At 39.6% G+C, this 21,677-nt stretch overlaps 1 protein-coding gene across 1 annotated transcript; it reads right to left on the minus strand.

The window, feature by feature from the left end:
• On the minus strand, positions 1–20,409 carry VPS4B (vacuolar protein sorting 4 homolog B). Its single transcript, XM_069808964.1, has 11 exons — positions 20,208–20,409; positions 17,486–17,597; positions 16,181–16,331; positions 14,848–14,915; positions 11,763–11,882; positions 11,370–11,526; positions 9,770–9,918; positions 9,530–9,611; positions 7,239–7,458; positions 4,113–4,250; positions 1–2,243 (listed from the first exon to the last, which is right to left on the minus strand). The coding sequence occupies exons 1-11, from the start codon at positions 20,232–20,234 to the stop codon at positions 2,142–2,144; spliced, it is 1,326 nt and encodes a 441-aa protein (XP_069665065.1). The 5' UTR covers positions 20,235–20,409; the 3' UTR covers positions 1–2,141.
• Positions 20,410–21,677: the final 1,268 nt, after the last annotated feature.

Here is a 21,677-nt window from a genome sequence, read left to right on the forward strand (position 1 = left end):
TTGTCCTTGTAGCTGCAATTCTAGGCAGCAATGTTTATTTGGAATATATTTCTAAAAACAACTTTAAGCATCAAACATTAATGCTTCTGTTACAGATGTCATCCCACAACTGAGCAAGCAGCAAGATGTAAATTTAAAACATACAGTATAGTTTTCTTCTACATTAAAGATAAGAGATTACAGTTAAGCTTATGGAAACCCATAGGACAAATCAGCCTACCACAAAAAAAAAGTTCCTGAGAATTTTAAGATTGCAGTAAGGACTCTCATTTCAAAAAAGGTCAAGAGACAAGTACTTCAGAGAGTAGCTTCAAACCTCTGAGTGAGAGCCCTGCCAGTATGTGGCTCACTTCTAAAGTGTTCACAAGAGGCAATGACAAAAAAGCAATCCTGCTGCAATGAGGATTAAGTTTACTAACCATAGTTGCCTGCACCTACACTGGAATTCCTGTCGTCCCCCTTGCCCCCACAAAGGTCCACAAAAAGATTTGCAGTCTACTGATTCACATTTACATGCTCCAATGTAAGACAAAGGTAAAGCTGTGTGGAACAATGATTTTGGAAAGAATGTTTTGTCATGTTAGTAAACAAAAGCTCAGCACCTTGCAGATCAAAGAATTTTTAACTAAGTATTTTGTTTAGCTGTTAAACATAGAAACCAAGGACTAAAAAAAAAAAAAAAAAAAAATCAAGCATTAAATACTTGAACATAACATTGAGGAAATACTCAAAGAACATAGCTGATGTACTATAATATTTTACTTCATTTAAGTACAGCAAATTTCACCCATCCTATGATTTATAAAGTACACAAAATATGTACACAAAGGAAACCAAACCCCATCAAAAGATGATCATATATGTGTATATGTACATATAACATACACACAATGTGCAAATTTCTTTTAATGCAAGTTAAACAAAGCATATGCAGGATAGAGTTGTACAATGATAATGGAACATAGAGTATTCTAGGTATCCTAATGATGTTTTGTATCTACAGCCAGTGCAAACTTAGAAGGCACAAACTCAGTGCTGACACTGTAGTGTTGTAAGTTACATTCAGGCACATATCAACTTACAGCTCTTCAGAAAAAGACCAATGGAAGTGCTACTTCTGTACTAAAGTGCCAGCCTTCTCTCAAAGTTTAAGCACTAAATTGATGTAGCCTATATGCAATAGTTATCAGTAGGGTTCTGAGTTAATTTATCACTGGAAAGTCTGTGGCTAAAACATCCGTTATACTCTCCTCGCATGTGAAAGTATGCTGTTTCACAAAATACACCCCATACATTCACCAAAGACTACGTATACCTTGCCAGCCTTGACATGTGGAATCTTACAGGATATTACTAATGCTTTTTTCTAACTTTAGTCAAACTCCTGCAGAAAGTAAATCCACATTGGAAAAAAAAAACCAACCAACCACAAGAACAGCCAGCAAAACACCTTCTGAGATACTTCCATTTAACAAACTTTTGCTAAATTGCATAGTGACAGTGTGTATCAGCTAACAGAGTTAAAAATAAAAGCTTGCTGTTTAAGGCAAAATTTTAACACAGCATAGCAGAAAAAGCCAAATACCAGTTCCATCAATATTTAAACAAAGTACTGGCCCATGTAGTCTTATCCTCACAGTGTTTTCCTTCTTACTTTAATAGCTAACCCACACTTGCAATATGCTTGATTAGCAAATTTTGTTGCATTTTTCTAAATGAAATGAGAGCAATATGTAGGCTGATTGACTGATACTGAAAACACCCAACAAATATGTTCTCTTCCACCCCTCAAAAAAGGGTTTTTTGAGCCTACTGGGGGTTTAAAACTCACTTGTACCAATACCTAAAATTGAGCTAATAGTTTAACATTTTCTAGTATTTAATAGACATTACCACATCACTTTGCTGTCTCACCCTAAAATTGTATTTTCATATTATTTTTCAATAGAAGACATTTAATAGACATCTGAAGAAAACAATACAATACAAAAGCTTAGGGGTCTTTGCAAAGGTATCTTCTATTCCTTCTGCAAAGTAAGAAAAGAGTGATTTTATTGGCATTTATTTGAAGTGCCATCAATAAAGACACAAGAATACTTAAGAAAGCAAAAAAGTTCTAATGCTTGACATGTATCTTTGGTTTAGCCTTCCTGACCAAAGTCTTCTGTAAACTTCTTTAACTTCTCCAGGTCCTGTTCATTAACTGTTGGTTTTGTGCTAGCTAGCGACCTGAGCATATCGGCCTGTCAGAAAAGAAAGAAAACAAGTGTTTTCAGAAACAAGTATAGTACCACTGCTAATAATCTTGTTGCCAAGACGAATATGCGTTATAAAGCCTGTTAAAACAAGATGACCACAGGAGCTCCTATCTACACAAAGCTTTTAAGTAAGCCTATACACTTCTGCACAGAGGCAGCATTTTAACCCTGTGAATACAGACAACTGTCAGTGAGTTTTCTAATAACAAAACCACAACCTCAGGTTTAGGCCGCTCATCCATTCAAGTTTTATTCATCTCTCTTTTCAGTAAAGAACCAAACTTCCTTTTATTTTGTCAGTTACTATCTTCAACCCATCTTTAACTAAAGCAGTTTAAAGTGGAAAATAATCAGATGTTCCCATGTACTCTCATAGTCCAAAAATACAGAACAGTAGTTTGTGATTCATCTCTAGCAAAGTTTTACTGTTCATGACCGGTAATTTCTGTCTCTTCAGTTCAGTCAATTTCCTAGATAAATGCTCAGATACTAGAAAATGGAGTTCAGAAAAATCACAGGTCTATGAAGTTGAAAGCAGCAGTTAAAACACCCTATGAATAAAGAGGGGCAAGAAAACTAATCAAGTCCTAGCCAAAGGCAACTGAAAAAAGTGGATGCCTAACACCTCATATTGCTATAAAATTATGGGTAAAACCAAAAGTTAATATCATGATTTCCTAGAATTGATATTTGTCTCATCAGACTAGAGATACCCTGCTTAGAATGAATTAAAAACTGATCTTTTTAAGGACAAGAACTGATTTTGGACACTGAAACAACTGCCTATGCAACTATAGTGCATCAGAGCCCAGGTATCATTAGGAGCACACAAGGAATTGTTATGTTTAATTCCAGGAAAGACTAATTAAAAATCTGCTTAGACCATGCAGGCAGAAGTTTTAGGGCATGCCTGCACCTGCACACATTCTTTTGTGCTTTCTAAGTATGTAGATATGCACAGAAAATTATTTTCTGAAATACAGTGACAGTTATATTTACAAAGCAGTGACTACTATTTTAGAGGTTTTGTGATCCCCATGAAATATACTGGTTTCTTTCATTCATTACAGGACTGTTTGCACACAAGAAATGACAGCAGCACAGATTTGTAATCAAGTCCTTCCCTCAAACATTGTAATTAAATTCAGAATCTTCTTTTGTTGCTCTTGGGGGAGAGATACAGAATGAGTGTCCAGCAATCATTTTTATTTTTTAATCAGTGAACTAAAAATTTCAGTTTGTCTTAAAATGACATATTTTATTCCCTAGACCAAAGCAAGTATTTTAACATGCACAAAGAAAACAGCTGAAAGAGCTGTATCACCTGTGATGAAATTTAACCAAAACTACCATTACATCCATGAATTTTTTACATTTTATTTATATATGCTTGTATGTATTTAATGGGCAATATTTACCTACAGCATACCACTTCCCAATTTACACTGAATATAGTTTTCCATTTCCCAGTGTCAATATTAATGCTACAGAGTGATGGGAAGAAAGCTGTCATGGGGCAGGGAACCTGAAGGTTTTAAATGAATAAAAGACAAGTGAAAGAACAATGGAAGAGCCAGATTGTGTCTATGGATGAAAGGACAACAGCTGCATGCCAGCAGCCAAGAACAGTAAGAAAGAAATGCTTATCAGGGATAAAGAGCTGGCTTTTTCACAAGCACACGGTACCGTAGTACTGTATGTTGGGAATTCGAGTGTTATCTGGTATGTCCGGCATTTCTGAAAACAAGCAACTTATCCAATTGCCTTGCAGAACCATTTGAAAAAGAGTCTTTACCTTAATGTCTTTTCAGAGTTCTGCAAAGCAAGAAAGAAATGCTGCAGAAGAATACCTACCATGAAAACTGGAGGCTCCAGTAATTTATCACCTGGTACCTCCATCCAGGTCATTTCTATGGCTTCAGGATCACCTGGAGAGCAAGGGGTGAACAAATCTACCATTGTATTTGGATTAGATGCTGATGGTCCTTTTACCTAAAAAAACAAAAGAAAACACTCAGTTTACAGGAGTTACGATTTTAAAGACAAAACCCAGAAGGTGAACAGCATCTTTAGAGCAAAAACATTCCTTGATTTTACACAGATGCCCCACCAATTGGGAAGACGTGTCCTGTGAAAGAGAAATTGTATACATGTACTAGTATCATTCACTTTGAAAACATGCAGCTGTAGCCAGATACTTAAATTCACATCAGGTCAAATCCCAGAAGCTGCTTCCTCCTAAGGTCAAGGATTTCTGTGGAAAACTAACATGCCAAGAAATCTAGTTGGAAAAGACCACCCTTCCTAGTCCCTCGTCACTTTGGGAGTTCATTCATCACTGGTTAACAGCTTTCTAAAAACTCCTCAATAATTATCCTTGAGTGCCTCTCAGGTTAGGAAGCCAGAGATGGCTTTTCAATCTTTGACATACTGCACTACAAAATTCTGAGCACCTTTCCTGACACCACTTCAGTACCACTCGACAGAAAACAGGGCCATCTAGTGGGAGAACAGAAACCATCCTTTTTTTCCCCAGACACATGGACAGACCCCAAAAAGCTGCACCGGGTGTGTCTGTTCCCCTTCTGCAACACATTATCTGGGACCCACGGTTTTATTTTCCTTCATCATTACCTGAAGCATCACACATCCACAGAAACTCAAGACATATGCAAATACTGAAAGACAACACACTAACTGGCTTTTTTTAACAGCAGAGAACTGGATTTGCTATTCTAAACTGCATTTAAAGGACGATACTGGAGAGCACAGATTGTAATATTCAAAATACTGACAAACGTGTATTATCACATAAAGCAAGGAATGTTTTACAATGAATGAGTAATAATTGAGGAAAGCATTGTTTAACTGGGGAAAGTTGCCTGTTAGATGCAAATCATTACTAAAGCTAAGATTTTGCTTATGAAAATAGGAAATTGCATCCAATCAAAGTACTAACAACCCAAATGAAATCAACTATCAACTTGGCTTATGACAGAGCCCTCAAAGTACTGCAGTTGTGCCTTTTTTTCCTTCCTCTTTTTGGGGCCAAAGGAGGCAAGAATTCCTTTTGGGTTGCTCTGCAAACTGTGACAACTGAGGTTATTTCATGGCTCCATGGTAGTCTGAGACATGCCACAGATTCTTCCAAATTTGAACAAAAGGCTAAAAGCTAACAGCCCTTTAGCCAGAAATGTCATTGTCACTTAAAGTCAAAAATACTTCAGGCATCACTGCTTAAGGAAAGGAAGCATCTAGAAAATCCTTGATATATCAAAAGAGCTGGTTTGTGTTGTTTTTTGTTTTTTTTTAAACAGTTTACATTACAGTGTTACTGCTGAGTTGCCCCCCGAAGAAACTTATCAACTCAGTGTTTCAAAATACTTGTTTTGTTTTTAAACTGGGAAAAGCTCCTCAAAAACCCTTTAAAATGTTATTTGGTGTCGCCCCCCCCCCCCGCCAAAATGACAGGCTGCAGGTTTATGTTAATAACTACAAAGCTGACCAAGCTTTCCTCAATGCAGACTCTGGAAAGTTACGTAGTCCTCTCATATTCTGGACCATATTGGATTTAAGTCTTCCTTTTTCTTCAACTTGTAAGCTGAATGTGTTCCTAAGAAACTACATGGAAAAAAAGAGCCTATCTTCAATTCTAAACAACTGTAGCTGTTCAGTTTAGGGCCCTTAACCCTTTTATGTCAGACTGAGTTACTGGTGAAAAACCTGTAATTGTAACTGAGATGACGAAGAACTGCTGCCAAAACAAATTACATGGTACGTATCTCTTGACAGCTGAGGATCTAAATTTTTTACTACTTTACCCAACCCCACACCTGCTCTTTTAAGGAGCAACAGATGAAAACTTCCCTTTACAGCAGCAAAGACCTCTACAGAATACCTTGACTCACCTTTACCTAAGATACAAAAATTTCTGCAAAATCAAAGTTTGCAGTAAAAATGTAAACAAAAAATACTTTTAGTCTGGGTCTACTCTAAAAAATGCTACACAGGAAAAATATAATTTTATTTAACCAATACACGTGTTGTATGTATTTGGAACTCTGTTTACAACCATTGATAACGTTATCACACTTTTTTTTTTCCCCATTGAAGAGCTTAATAGTTTATAGAGAACAATTAATTTGATTGAACAAGACCCATATGTGCAAATTCTCCAGGGGGAAAAAAGAGCATTCCCAGATTTAATGGATTTAGACTGGTGCTAAAGAACTCTAGTTGGTTCTTTGTCAGGTAAAGTTTCTGAGATCCAAACATTTAGAAAAAATGTTTCTTAAGTCAGTACATAGTATGTAGATGTAACTGCAAGATAAGCCAAACAATATAGTTTCAATAGTCTCCTTCAAGTGTACTTAAGTGTAAACTATTTCACATTACAGCAGCATCCATAGAATGCTGCCTACTGCCCAATGAAACACAGACCTTGCTCAGTTGTCTTGTGTCTTTACTACTGTCACAAGTAACATTGATTCAATGTTCTTACCAGAACTTTAATTTTTCAGTTCAAAAAATATACAAAGCAAGCAGAATGTTCATAATTATAACCCATCTGTTCCCACGTGGATGAGGGATACGTTTGTTTAAACATGCTAGAAAAACATGAAGAACCATGTAACTTGATCCAGAAAAAGAGCACCTCTGTAACATTCCCATTTAAGTCAAACTTCAAACTGAATGCTTTTAACGCTACCTAGAGACATGAATAGTCATCAGAGCTTGGATTACACAGCATGAATACCCAGAAACTAGCTCCATCAGACTTATGGCAGGACAGGCTGGGGGCAGGGAGATGAGGGAAGATTAAAAAAAGAGAAATACCCAAGTTCTCCCCTGGTCGATCAAAAGGACATTCATAAGCGTGCAGTATTTCCCAAAACCAATTCAGTTTACTTGCAAGGAATTTTCAAATTAAGATAGTTCTCAGAGATGAAATAACTTGAAAAATTTTTGATTCCTACTTACTTTTTTAAAGTGAGTAGCTGATTGCACTTTTCTAACAGGCTGCATCAGTGCATCACGTACAATGATGCTTATATCTGCACCAGAATAGCCATCAGTTCTCTTTCCAAGCTCTTGATAATCTGATTCCGTTAGGAGATTCGGAGTTGACCCAAGGTGAAGTTTGAACATTGCAGCCCTGGCATGGTCTTCAGGTAAAGGAATATAGATACGCTTCTCAAACCTTATTTAAAAAAGAAAAAACAAAATGTTCCACAGATGCTAGCTCATGCAGGTGCACAGTGGAAAGAAGCTTATGCAAATAAGTACATAGTTTGCTCCTAACAATATTAGAAAGAAGCAGTTTCAGTATTATAAACCTTTAAAAAAATTTTCTAAGGCAAATATTCAACAACCTGTTCTCATACATACTGTAGCTAGCATAAGCTAACATCCAGAATATAGCAACTACTTCCTTATCACGACAAAGATCTTCTCTTCAGACTGAAATTTTTCCAGATATTCTCCATCAGAGTTTGTTTTAAAAGAAAAAACTGAGGGGAAAAAGTCTTCAAGTGTTGAAGTATATTTGAACAGTTTTCACACTCAAAGAACTGCCTGATAACAAGCCGACACAACAACTTTCTACAGTCTCCAACTAAATTAAAGGAAACCTCGTAGTTGGAAGCAAATTTGAAGTCATATTCTCAATACAGTTGTCAGAAAATGTTGATAACTGCAGTTTTTCCTTTGAAGCAGCATCTGTTCTCACAGTGGGGATTACCTCCCACCAACAAAATAGGAGCGACTCCAAATTCTGTAGAAGACAACCAACTCGATATACATGACAAAGTGGACCAAATCCATGAAAACCTCATTTGATTACTGCCATTGTTGTACAAGTTCCTTTAAGTCTTACGGACAAGACTTAGAGAGCTACTCTTTCACACTGCAGAGATCAGAGAATGGTTTGGGTTGGGAGGGGCCTTTAAAGGTCATCTAGTCCAACCCCCCTGCAATGAACAGGGACATCTTCAACTGGACCAGGTTGCTCAAAACCCCATCCAACCTGACTTTGGACACTTCTAATGATGGGGCATCCATAACTTCTCTGGGCAACCTGTTCCAGTGTCTCACCACCCTCATAATAAAAAATTTCTTCCTTATGTCCAAACATGGACATAAGGAAGATATGTCTAAGACATAAGGATATGTCTAAACCTACCCTCTTTCAGTTTAAAACCGTTGCCCCTTGTCCTGTCACTACAGGCCTTGGTAAAAAAATCCAAAACATCTCTCCATCTTTCTTATAAGCCCCCTTTACATATTGAAAGGTCACAGTAAGGTCTCCCTGGACCCTTCTTTTCTCCAGGCTGAACAACCCCAGCTCTCTCAGCCTTTCTTCACAGGAGAGGTATACCAGCCCTCTGATCATTTTTGTGGCCCCCTTCTGGACCCACTCTATCAGGTCCATCCATACCTGCCTTGTGCTGTGGACCGCAGAGCTGGAACTTCAAAAATGACTTGAAATTTTAAGCAACACCTTCACTTCTAAATGTCTAGCACAAAACTATAGTCATACAGGTTGGAAGCAACCTCTGGAGGTCACCTGGTCCGACCCCCAAAGTATGGCCAGCTTCAATTAAGTACATAAAAGTCAGTGACAGGCACAAAAAAGTAATGTTTCTTTAGCCTACAAAAATGACCATTATCCAAGCTGTGTTCTCATCACAACATAATCATATTTGTCACATAGCTGTTATTTGTCCTCTGCTGCTCTGCAGCTCAAAAAAGACCCAGCTAATTAGATACAGGTATGGAAGTCCTTTATCTACAAAACAGCAGTTAAAGCATGCACTGAAAGATCACAAATTATGCCTGACCAGTAGAAAAACATGCTGTTTCTGTGTAACATAAGGCTACATTTCCATGAAAGAACTCAAGCTGCTCAACAGTTTAACAGCTGAAAAGGAAAGCTCTACCCCTTCTCGTCCTTCTGAGGTACATATTTTGTAACTTGTCCCCCAAGCCCACCAGAAAACCAACCAACAGGGAAACAGAATAGTTTTCTGCTTGCTCAAGCACAATCATCTAACCAAGAAATCAAATAAACTACAGGGCCAATATAAGAGTGAACAACCTACCTCTTTAAAGGGGCAAGGGGCTCTTAGATTGGCTCAGTCCATCTCATGGAATTGAGTTGTAGAACATTAGCCATGTCCACAAACATGAGCTGGATTACTACCTGAAGTAGTCTCAGACTGAACTCTCACAACAGTTGCAAATTTCATACCATGAAAAAAATGCCATCATACCTTCTCCTGATAGCAGAATCCAAAACCCAGGGTATGTTTGTTGCTCCTAAGACCAAGATTCCTTCATTGTCAACACCAACCCCTACAGCAGGGCAGAAATCATTTCACTGTTTAGATGATAAACAGAGACTGTTTTAAAATGTTGTGGAACTGCACATCTTTTTAGTGTTCTCATGCAAGCTATACTTAAAATACCTATCTTAATTCCTTTAACTGATTCTGAAAACCAAGTAAACTTACCTTGCATCTGGACTAGAAATTCTGTTTTTATCCGTCTAGCAGCCTCACTTTCATTTTCACTTCTTGACCCACAGAGGGAATCTATCTCATCAATGAAGATAATAGAAGGTTTGTTTTCTCTGGCAAGCTGGAACAAGTTTTTCACTAATCTTAAAAAAGGAAACAGCTTCAGTTATCTTAATGATTACACCAGTAAAAACACATAACTTAAGATTACAATACAGTCACTTCCTTTAGAGAAAGCTAAAAAAAGAAAAGTATTAACATAAAGCTACTCAAAGACACAACATTCTTCCAGCTCCAAGACTCAGCATTATACTGAGCGAGATAGCCCAGCTTAAAGGGAGGTGAAACATTTTAGAGTACTCCAAGCATGGTTTTGCAAGAAAAAACCCTTTTTTAGTTTACATTTCTACAAGACAGCCTGGACTATACAAAACCACCACTTTTGGCAGATTCAAAAGAACATGGCTTTCTCTTATTTAACATTTGTAACCTAATCAGGTTAACTCTAGAGATTTTGTAAGAAATAACATGTACATTTATGTTATAAAACTTTACTAAATACCTTTTGTATGACAAGAAAAGTTGGTTTGCAAAAAAAACCCTAGCCATAACATATTTTACTCAGTTAAAAAGGAAAATAAATAGGAACATGCTGGGAAATTCTTCACATTACCATCACTAAATCTCAGGCAACAGTCTCAAATGAAGTCAAACAGAAAAAACGCCAAGCTGGACTCCAGTTCTGTATTCCTTTTGCAACAGAAAAGCAGCTTAAGGTTTCCAGCTTTGAGGAAAAAAAACAGCTCAAACACTTTTATCTAGTGGCCTTTCTTCCTCATCCTATCAACTTTAAATAGTGTTGCTCAGTTGTCCCACACTTCAAAGTATTAAAGCATGGTTTTGACAAGTATTCTCATCATCACAGAAAGTCTCTTCTGTACAAACCCAGAGCTTTTTCTTAATTCAGGTAATCTTCATTGGAAACCTAGATGGACAAATTCCTGCGCTTCTAGACTGCAGACAACACGTCACTTCAGGCTTCCTGGTCATCTTCACCATCATATAGTAACAAACAGTTAGCATGGGGAACCATGAAATTTTCTTTCATGGCTGCTCCTCTCCTTTAACCTATTTTTGCAAGTCTCTTATGTCTTCCAGATTTTGTTTGAAATCAGAATAAAGAAAAAACACCTCCGTATGGATGAAGAAATGGCATGTGTTAACAGCACAGCTGCTGGGACAGATGAGTGGGGACATGCCAAGAGGCAGAGCACCCCAACGCTTCAGACTGATGTAGTGTGCAATCACAGCTGAGTTCAGAAGGGGAATGAGCTCCATGGTGGTCCCAAAACCTAAGCTAGTTTTAAAAACTGTCTTGAGCACTGAAGAGAGGTCCAGCTGCAGCAGCACAAAATGTAGTACATGATGATATCTTTACATGGCACTGCAGCATGAAGCATAGAAACACCTGAGGTTTGTTTTTAAAAAGACATGACCCTTCCCTCAAATTCAATTTCTTTACAGCAACTTATCTAGCTCTATATTAACTTCTTCTTGCCAATGTTTTCCTGGACCTCTGGCAACTCCAACTTACTTTTCACTTTCACCTAACCACTTTGAGACAAGGTCAGAGGAAGATACTGAGAAGAAGGTGGAGTTGTTTGCTTCTGTCGCCACAGCTTTTGCTAAATAAGACTTTCCTGTTCCTGGTGGTCCAAACAGGAGGATCCCTCTCCAGGGTGTTCTCTTTCCTGCAAGAGAGAAACCAGCAGTCTTCAAAATACTGTAGAAAGACTGGACCTATTTTTCTGATGAAGCCCCTCTAATTTACTCAGAGGTTTTCCACATCTACCCATGAAACTTCTGTCAGATGGATCACAATCTTTTTTAAGAGCTCAGCTTGAATCTGATAACACTGGCACAACACTCCTCAGACCCCACTGCCGTTCCTGACTGGCCAATAGCAAATAAATGCTTTAATTCTGACCTGTAAACAGGTGTGGAAATTTAATGGGCAAGATCACTGCTTCTTTAAGTGCTTCTTTGGCACCTTCGAGGCCAGCAACATCACTCCATTTGACATTTGGTCGCTCCATAACAATTGCTCCTATAAGAAAAGATTGTATAAATTAGTGATGCACATATCTTTTCACAACTTCAACAAATTCCATTTTGGAAAAAAATAAATTAGGAAATCTATGCCCATGTCCATACTGAATAAAAACAAGGCATTTCTAAGTAGATATAAACATCGAATACTGTTAGTCAAATGGACGTTATTTCTACAGAAATCTGTCACATTGTTTTATCACAATAAACCATGGATAACCAGAATACTCGAGAGTTAGTAGAAGTCCTGCAATGGTTAAAGCTAGCCCAAACCTGACCAGCAAATGTGCATTTAGTAGTCACAGAGGAGTAGCACCTTCTCTAACAGGTACCCAGGCATCATCTCCTCACTAAACCATCACTGTACTTCCTGAAAAATTTGAAACTTCATTTTAAACAAGGGAAGCAATGTAGCTGCACTAGCCCAGGATTTATAAGATTCTCCAGCAGATGAAGTAACTTGTTGAGTATCTCCAGATGGGCAGCAAACAATTGGATCATCTAATGGTAAAGAGCTTTGAGAGCTAGGGCTGAAAGCATGGGAAAGGTTTTATGGAGCCTGCTTAGCTGCAGAAGCAGCGTCTTCTTAGTCTAGCCACATTCTCTCAAAAGTTTATCACAAGGTCTCATCTTGCTCAACCAACTAGTTCAGCTTGATTTTAGCTAACTGAGCTGTAATTTAGCCTTCACTTCAGACTGGTTAGTCTGACATGCTAAAAATGGTATTGTCTTGACTACTTTTAGATGGGACAACTTGGATCTGAGCTAGTAGCTGAATAATAGATCTTGTAATCCTAGCCAAGGCAAATCCAAAAGGTAAGCAAAATTTTCTAACATGAACAAATGACAACCAACCCAATGCTTATCTAAGTACACTGAAAGTTTCAGTTGCCCTATTTCTCTACAAGGAGCTTTCTATAACTTCACAACTGGCTTTCACCAGCTCTTTTCTTGACACTTTCACCTTCTGCCTTCAGGGCTCTGAAGTAATTTAAGGCTTTTTTTCTTCTACAGGATTGATTGTTACTCACTGGCTAATGAATAAAGCAAATAACACTTGCTTACTTTTTAAGTATCTCCTTTGAGATTTTTTTCTTTTGCTGCATTCCTTTTCTATCAGATTGAAATGAACAATTTCTGTTAACAATTGCAATTGCTAACAATGTGGAATTTAGAGTCCAAAAGCAACATCGTATTGTTAAAGATGTTACAAATGTTACAGAGAAAGTTGACTGCAAACCATCTTGGCTTGCAATCTATTTACTGGAATTAATTCAACCACCCACTTCCAATGCATTAAATTCTTTTGCTAGATTGATTACATCTCAGTTTTTCTTAAAGTAAACAGAACTATGGGCTCTATCACTAAAATAATTAGCAGAATAGGTACCAGTTCAGATAGGAACAGGAGATTATTTTAAAGTTGAAATATCAGAGTTATCTTAACGAGACATGCCATGGTAACTGAAATCACTGCACTGTAAGAGATTACCTGTACCAGGACACAAATCAAACTGGAATCGTAGGCTTCCTAATTTTGTAGGTGTAAATTAATAGCTGGAAGATTAAGCAATAGAGTACAAAAGGTACTTTAAAATACTAAACAAGAGTACATGACAATAGACCCACAACTAACTATCCAGTCTTAATGTTACTGGTCACTTCACCTACAATAAGCCAAGTTGCTATTATAATTAAAAACCTGATAAATACCCACAGATTTGGGGAAGTTCCATAAGGCAGAGTCAGCTGGGAGTAACAAGGCAGCAAAATTAAATACAAAAAATTTCTGTGGCTGTTGTGGGAAGCAAAATGAAAATGAGCAATCTGAAGGCTGCCCAGAGCTTGTATTATCTGAGTAACAGACTCCTATGTTATGTTTAAAGGTACCAAGGATCTCACACCTCAGACTTTCAAGCAATCAAATGTATAAGCAAGAACGTCGTCATTTTATAGAAAGTATCAAAGAAGTGGTGGGTGGAAGAAACTACTTCTTGAAGTAAGAACTGAAAATCAGATTCATGTGGGAAGAAACAAAGCCTTTATAGTGAGAGACAGGACAACAGTCTAATGCTCATCATTTTTCTGTCATTTTAAAATATAGGAAACTGTCCCATATAACTGTGCATAACATTAAATAAATGTGCAGAGAAGTAGAAAAAAAACTTGGCACAGTTTCCAAATATGATACAATAGCTCCTGAAATTACACAGGCAGAAAGATGTGGTAAATGCATTTGATCTTTGTTACACTGAAAAATAGGGGAAGAACAACCAAGTTTCTTCAGATCCATAAGCACCTTCTGGCAGGGAAGCTCTGAACAGTGCTTCACCATTAAAGGGTAAAACAACAAAGCAAGCCTCTTTTTTACTGTGTATAAAACTACTGGTAGCTGCTGTACATCGCATCACTGATTGTATTCAGCATTTCAGTTCAAAAACCCAAACTATTACGTAACTCAACTGGAAAAGCATCATCATTGCACATGAGAAAATGCTGTCTGTTACTATAAATGGGCACGAATCCATGTTCTCAACTCCTATGCCTGAGCACAAGCTTTTTTGTGAAAATGGTCCTGCTTACACTAAGTGTATGATGTCTGTTACCTTAGCCTCTAGGCAATACTCCAATGCACTTAAGAGTAAAAAACACTGATTCAGTTTAGCCAATAGCTACCTGGGATCTTGCAACTTCTCCCATTGGAAAATGCTATCCTGATAAATGGTACAATTTTAACATGAAGCACAAGGTACAGGAGAAACATTTCAACACAGTCACTGTATAATTTCATGGCACACAAACCCATACTTCCATAAAGACCATGCTTTTGTATGTGAAGAGTTCATACTATCTGAGCCACTTACAGACAGCAAGTTAATCCGTAACATTTACATGGCAAAAAACACAGGAATTTGCTTGACTGAAGACACCCCTATTTAAAGAAAAGGATGCTTCAAAATTACCTTGAAGTTGATTCTGTAACTTCTTTTTTTCAGGATTCTCTGACTCCCCTTCCCCATCACTGTCATTCCTGATTTGGAAAAAACACGAAAAACAAGAAAATGTTGAAATACAGTAAGGGAGACTGCTGACTTAGGATAAAAATCAGAATGCAGAAAGCAGAAAAACCACCAGTCTGAGGAATGAAAGAAACCTTGAGATGCCTTCAGATCTCTACAAGTTTACATCATTGTCCTCTTGTACTCCTGCTTTTCTACACCACGTTCTTTCTAATTCACCCTCCTCACTATTTCAACCTCCTCTTATGGGTCTGAGCTCTTTTAACACACTCCTACATGCTCTGAGCCAGCTTTTAGGAAACAAAAGCAACAGAGAAGCACTGAAATGGTTTATTTGTAGATATTGGCACTCGTCCCCTATCTGGAACTGCAACAGGACTTGGTCAATTCCCCCTAGTACTATGAAACTCTACACCATCATCTTGTCAGAACAAAGGAAACCGGAAGTTAAACAAGGGGAAAAAAGAGACTTAGTGAACAACTGGAGTGGAGGTCACGAAAATACATGTAGCCTCTGTGATATTAGCAATTCCTTCTATTATAAACCAGCAGAACACAGTACAGCTCAAAAAATAAAACTGATGAGACAAGTAGACAATGAAGGAGACTGAAAATCAGGTGAAGTTTCAAGAGACAACTGAACAACTCTAGCTGTTCAGGACTGCTAAAAAGGGCAATCCCACCAGAAGGTATCATCCTGAATCCTTCCCCTCTCCTATCCCCACAAAGGCAGTAGCAAATGCAAAAAAGGCTCTGCTTGTTCAGCTCTCTGATACACAAACGAAAAACAAATCTAATAGAAGGAAAACAGCAGATAAACTAATGCAGCAAGGCATTAGAATGATTCAGTCCATCTTACAAAACTTCACCCTACATAGAGCTTTGCACGTCTTAGCGAGCGTGAGACAGATCAAACTCGGGCCCTAGTAATCATCATTCTGAATTTATTTTCTAGTTAGTAAGTATTTAAATGTAGAAAAACGTTAAGGGTCATCAGACTTATTGCCATTAAATCCTATAATCATGTGTTAGTCTGAAACAGCTTTCATTCTTCAGTGAATTTCCTATGCAAGTGTTCGCACATTTTAGTAAACAAGCACAGAAATGCCCATGATGCTAATATATGTTATTTTTCTTTTATTAGCCCACTGTATTTCAGCATTAGTAGTCATTTGAAGCATTTAAAAAACACTAGTTAAAATGATCTTTGAAGAGTTGAATTTTAGAATAAGCTGAGTTCAGGAAGTATTTTGCTTTACCTTCTCCAAAAACATACCCTTTTCCATCAGTAGGACCAGACTCTTTAACTGGTTTTGGTGCAGTGTTTTCTCTCTTTTTCAGATATTCTTTCAGCTTTTCTGCTCTGTCCAAGTATTGTGTACATTTCATTCTAATGCTCTGTTTTGCTTTATCACCCTGTGCTTCATCTAAGAGTTTGAAGAGAAACAATGCTTTGTTAACAGCAGAACACATGTGCATCAATCAGAAAACAAGACTAAATCTGTCTTCTTTATATCTTATTAATATACCTCTCTCAGGGTTCACCACACAATCAAACACCTATCTTTCCACTGTACCACGGGAAGAAGTGACAGGAAGGATGTCATCACCTGCCAGAAATCAAATATACACCTCAACATTGCTTTGGCTTAAAATTTGAGAGTAAAGGATTAAGGACAATGGCACTGGAAGCTCTTCTGTCAGCCTTTCAAGCTGCTATACATTGTCTTAGTAACTCCTTTTCTAAAATAGCTCATCAAGAAGCTGCTTGTGCTAAGCAATTTTTATTTAGAAGCATCCTTTATTTTTCCATAGCCTACTAAATTTAAAAGATGTTCACTTCATACAGAAAAAAATTACATAAAACATCTGCAAGTTAGGTGTGGTTCAACAGCCACACTGTTCTCTTAGTCACTATTACAGTATTTCAAATCAGCAATCAAAATTTAACGTTAGGTTTATGTGTTGTTTCCAAAAGTACATCAGTATTGTTAAAAGCACAAAAAGTGATATTCTGATAAAGTCAACAAAATATAAGCTGATAGGAAGTGATAAACACAAATTATCCTATGTGACTATAAAGAAAATAGTGTTTTTTTCAAATCATGGAGATCTGCAAGTGCACTTATGTCAGGTGAGCAACCCTAGCCCACTTAGATTAGGGCTGTATCTACATTAAGAAAGCCCACTCCTTGCATACAAACACTTGACATGATACAAAAGGTACATGGAAGTGTGAAAAGGCATAAAATAATGAGAATATGGAAACTGAAGAAAAATTACAACATACAAAGACAGAAGTCCAGAAGAGAGACAAACCCCTGCCTTCCTCTCTTAAAAAAAAAAACCTAAAACAAAACACAAGTAAAAAAAAAAAAAATCTGACTTCTTACAAGAATGGAGCAAGTACACAACACAGTAAAGGCAAAAGCTACAAAATATATGACCTCAGTCAGACTACAATTTGCAAGTATCAGCTGATGAAGAAAGTAAAAATTTAAATACTGATGTCAGCGTAAGAGATTGCTCCGTCCAATTTGACTACTAAACTTTACTTAATCAACCAATACATTACACGTACATTTAACAACATGGAGAAAATACTGCACAGCGTGTTGGTACAAGCGGAAGGCTTCCTCATAGTTTCCTGCTTTATCTTCTTGTGCCGCCTTGCCAGCAAGCTCTATTGCCTTCTGTAACACAAGGAAATAATTAAGTGCTGTGCGAGAGCATTTTGCATGATGAAAGAGACATTTTAAGCTATTGCTCTGACTGTTTTTTGATGGCCAGTTTTTCTGCTCTTCAACATTTATCCCCAAAAGTCAAATACAATTGATTGCAAGTCTTAGGTGGTGCTTTGTACATGACCATATTTCTATCCTTTTATGAACAGTGATTAACAAACTGCTGAAATTTACTATCACACAAAAAAGTGTAAGTTAGAAGAACAAGTTTGAGTACTAAGTTGGAAGTACTACTGGTTTGTCTATGCAGTTTTCCTTACCAATCTCTTGCATTTATTACGGAAAGATTTGGAAATCCATTCTAAGTTGTGGGGTTTTTATCACAGACCCAGACACGTTGAACTATGACTGATGACATCAGCAAACCCTGTCAATAGCAGAGTCAATAAAGGAAGTACGTGATTACAATGCACTGAAACTAGCACCATCACTCTTCCAACCCTATGCTAGAAGACATCTTCAAGGACTGACTATTTGTTTGGCTTCTCTAGAAGGATTTAGGATCTTGATATCCAAGTGAGAAATTCTAATTACCACTCCAGTGGGAGGGGAGAAAAAACTCTACCAGACAAAGAATGTACCCAAATTGCGAGCATCAAGAAAAGTTCTAGGAGAAGTTATGGATGGATTTTTAATTTATTTGTTGAGCTAGTTTCAAATAAAACTGACTGTGATATAAGCCATCATGTTGCATACACCAGCCTGTGGATTTGTTGGTATCACCGTTATTCCTTTGCTCTTAATTGCTTATTACCTTTCATTACACTTTGGTCCTTGGAATGCCTATACCACTTCAGGACATTTAAAGCTGTCAGTTTGAACGACTAGTTCATGTAAGTTTAAAAAGGGCATCCTGTTAGCCAGAGTTAACCAAGACTAACTAAATCTTCTATAGCCCCACATGTATTTTTCCACAATTTCTTTTCCTAAGCATTGTTAGTATGCTCAGGTTGATTATGGTAATGTCAGGGAGCAAGGTGAAGAGCTTCAACTGCAGCAAGGAGTTTTCATTAGACATTCCAGTACAGATACTCTTGCCACTATCTGGACACTCTGAGGCGCTTCAGCCAAAACAAAGATAGTAAACAGCAGACATGAAAGAAGAAACAGCAAAATCTCTCATTCTATTGCTTTGTATTGCTGTCTTGGAAGCAAAGATCATCTCAACAGATGTACTCGACATCAAAGAGAAATCTATTTAAAAACAGTGATCCAATAAAGCAGACTCTACAGTTCTGTTGTGGCAAGTGTTGAAACACTGTAAGCACTTATTTCTTCGGAACAGAACTTAGCCTTTCCTTTTTGGAGAAGCCATGAGCTAATAAGCAGTTTACCACATTTGAATGGGCAGTCCCCTCCTTGCTGCTCACCTTGTGCTGGCTCTGTTAGGCCCCTCTATGCATCATTCGAATCCAGCAAAAGTGTAAAAATTAACCCCCAAAAGAAGTTACCTCCTTCTTAAAGTTCTTCGGTCCCTTAGAGACTTAAATTACCAAAGAACAGTCCAATGATTCCTGGATCCAGTACAACAAAGAGTGACAGATGTGACACTAAATTCAAAGAATAAATGGCAAAAACCACCTACTAAAACGGAACTGTGAGAAAACAGGGCATGTTGCAGCCCTGCTGCTCTGAAATAGAAGAAAGTCTACATCATGTACTGACTGTTTTTTATATACTCCATTTTTGTAAATACTCAAAGACTGTTACTTGGGTATTGGATTCTCAGCTCTAATTATATCAGCTGGAATCTTAGCCTGTTACTGTGATGAAGAACACTGCTATGAAACAGGAAATAAGTTATTAGAAAGTTCTATGGACTAGGAAATAGATGCCCAGCTCTAACTATCCATGAGGCAAAAGCTGTATTTATCAGGCTACGGTTTGATAGTTTGATGAATGTCACCCTCAGAAAGAACATCAGCTTAAACGTTTCATTCTCCTCCTGCTTATTCTAGACCCTGTGATATCTCCCCTAGCTTTGCCAGCGTAAGCATTACATGGCTGTAACGAGCTTACAGAAATGATCACAGTTCAGAACAGCTCAACAGAAGATTACGATTTTTACCACAGGTCACTTCTGGATCTGTTTTGCCAGCTAGCCGCGGGACCGACTAGACAGCCCCAGCTGAGGGTTAACACAAACAGAAGAGCAGAGCACGCAAAGGCTTCCTGCAGTCAGCAGCCCTAGAAGAAACCTAACCCAAACTGTGCCTCTAGACCACCACAGGCAACTGTGCCTCCCAGGCGGACATCAGGCCCCGCTGCTCCAGCGTCCCGCAGGGCTGCTGCCCCCGCCGGCCCGGCAGGTCCCGGTCCCGGTCCCCGTCCCCTCCCCGGGGAAGCCGCGCCCGCCGCCCGCGGGGCCCACCGCTGACGAGGGGATCACCCTGCGGCCTCCGTTACTGCCGAGCCCCAGGCCGGGTCCCCTCGACAGCCCCTTACGCCTGCCGACGGGCGGGCAGGCGGCGGGGACACCCCAAACCCGCTCCCTCCTGCCCGCCGCCCCCTCACCGCCGGCTGCCGGGCCCGCCCCGCCCCGGGCCGGCGGCGCTCTACCTGCAGGTTGCTGTTGGTGCCCGCCATGGTGGAGCGGGGTGGGAAGGAGACCGGAGAAGAGAGCGTAGGCCCGCGGCTGCCGGTGGTGGAACTCCCCTCCTCCCCCCACCGCCGCCCACAGAACCGAAACCGCGGCCTCCACCAGGCGCTTCCGCACCCCGAACACCCGCTTCCGCTTCCGGGCGCCGCCCCGCGCGCCGCGTGACGTCACTGCCATGCGCCGCGCCGCGCCCCGCCGCAGCGGGAGCTCTGCGCATGCGCGGCTCCCTCACGGAGGCGCAAGGCCGCGGAGCGGGCAGGTGGCGCTTGGGTTGGTTCTGTGAGGTGTTAGAAGGTTGTTGGTAGGGCTTGGGGTGGAATTGATTTTTCCTCCTCTCACGCCAAGCCTAAGAAATCTTCCTACACCTCTGCGCTGCCCTCCGCCAGGGTTTGGCTGCCTGCGGTGCTGCCGTCTTTGGCATCGCCTGGTAAAAGCGCTGAACGCCTTGATGGGCAGAACTGGCGCTTAATGAGTTGGGCCGCGGGTGGTCAGGTGTTACTCACCTGTGGGTTAGTAATAAAACTCAAGTGATCTGCGTTGCCCACACAAAGGAGGAAGTGATTCAGAACACGGAAAATTGCAAACCGGTGTGGTGGGTTGACCCTGGCTGGAGGCCAGGCGCCCACCAAAGCTGCTCCATCACCCTGCCTCAGCTGGACAGGGGAGAGAAAATAGAAGGGAAGGCTCGTGGGTCGACATAAGGACAGGAGAGGTCACTTGCCAGTTACTGTCACGGGCAAAACAGGCTCGACTTGGGGAAAATTAATTTAATTTATTGCCAATCAAATCAGAGCAGGGTAGTGCGAAACAAACCCAAATATTAAAATACTTTCTCCCCACCCTTCCCGTCTTCCCAGGCTTAACCTCACTCCTGATTTTCTCTACCTTCTCACCCTGGCGACGCAGGGGGACCGGGAATGGGGCTGGGGTCTGTTCATCACATGTTGTCTCTGCCGCTCCCTCCTCCTCAGGGGGAGGACTCCTCACACTCTTCCCCTGCTCCAGCAGGGGGTCCCTCCCACGGGAGACAGTTCTCCATGAACTTCTCCAACCTGAGTCCTTCCCCGCGCTACTGTAATTCCTTTAGGGCAAAAAAGGAATATCTGGGAAACCACTAGATTAATAAACCCCATTCTTCCAACTAGCTCCAAGTAACCACAATACAAGTTGACTTAATTTCAGTGTCACTTTTTGATTTTGTTTTGTAATAAAATAGTTCTCTGAACCTTTTCGATACTGTCAGTAGGCTGCCTGTTCTGGGCAGAGGGTAAAAGGCATAGCCACAGTCACCCCTATACCTGGGAAGGTTGTGGTAATCTCTTCCTCAAGTTATCTGGTTGGCAGTTTATTTTGGTAATGTCCTCATATATCCACATGCTGGAGGATGCTTGAGAGAACATGAAGCCTGCTGGTAGACCTTGGTCTTGCTC

The sequence above is a fragment of the Haliaeetus albicilla genome, chromosome 21 (genome assembly GCF_947461875.1).
Source record: "Haliaeetus albicilla chromosome 21, bHalAlb1.1, whole genome shotgun sequence".
Taxonomy (NCBI): domain Eukaryota; kingdom Metazoa; phylum Chordata; class Aves; order Accipitriformes; family Accipitridae; genus Haliaeetus; species Haliaeetus albicilla.

Bases quoted from the DNA above. Each gene is read 5' to 3' on its own strand.
- VPS4B (XM_069808964.1), bottom strand. From the start codon at position 20,234: ATGGCGGGCACCAACAGCAACCTGCAG. The intron at 17,598-20,207 runs GTAGAGCGCCGC...CTTGTGTTACAG, and splicing joins GCACCAACAGCAACCTGCAG to AAGGCAATAGAGCTTGCTGG. The intron at 16,332-17,485 runs GTACGTGTAATG...TCAAACTCTTAG, and splicing joins TTTTCTCCATGTTGTTAAAT to ATGAAGCACAGGGTGATAAA.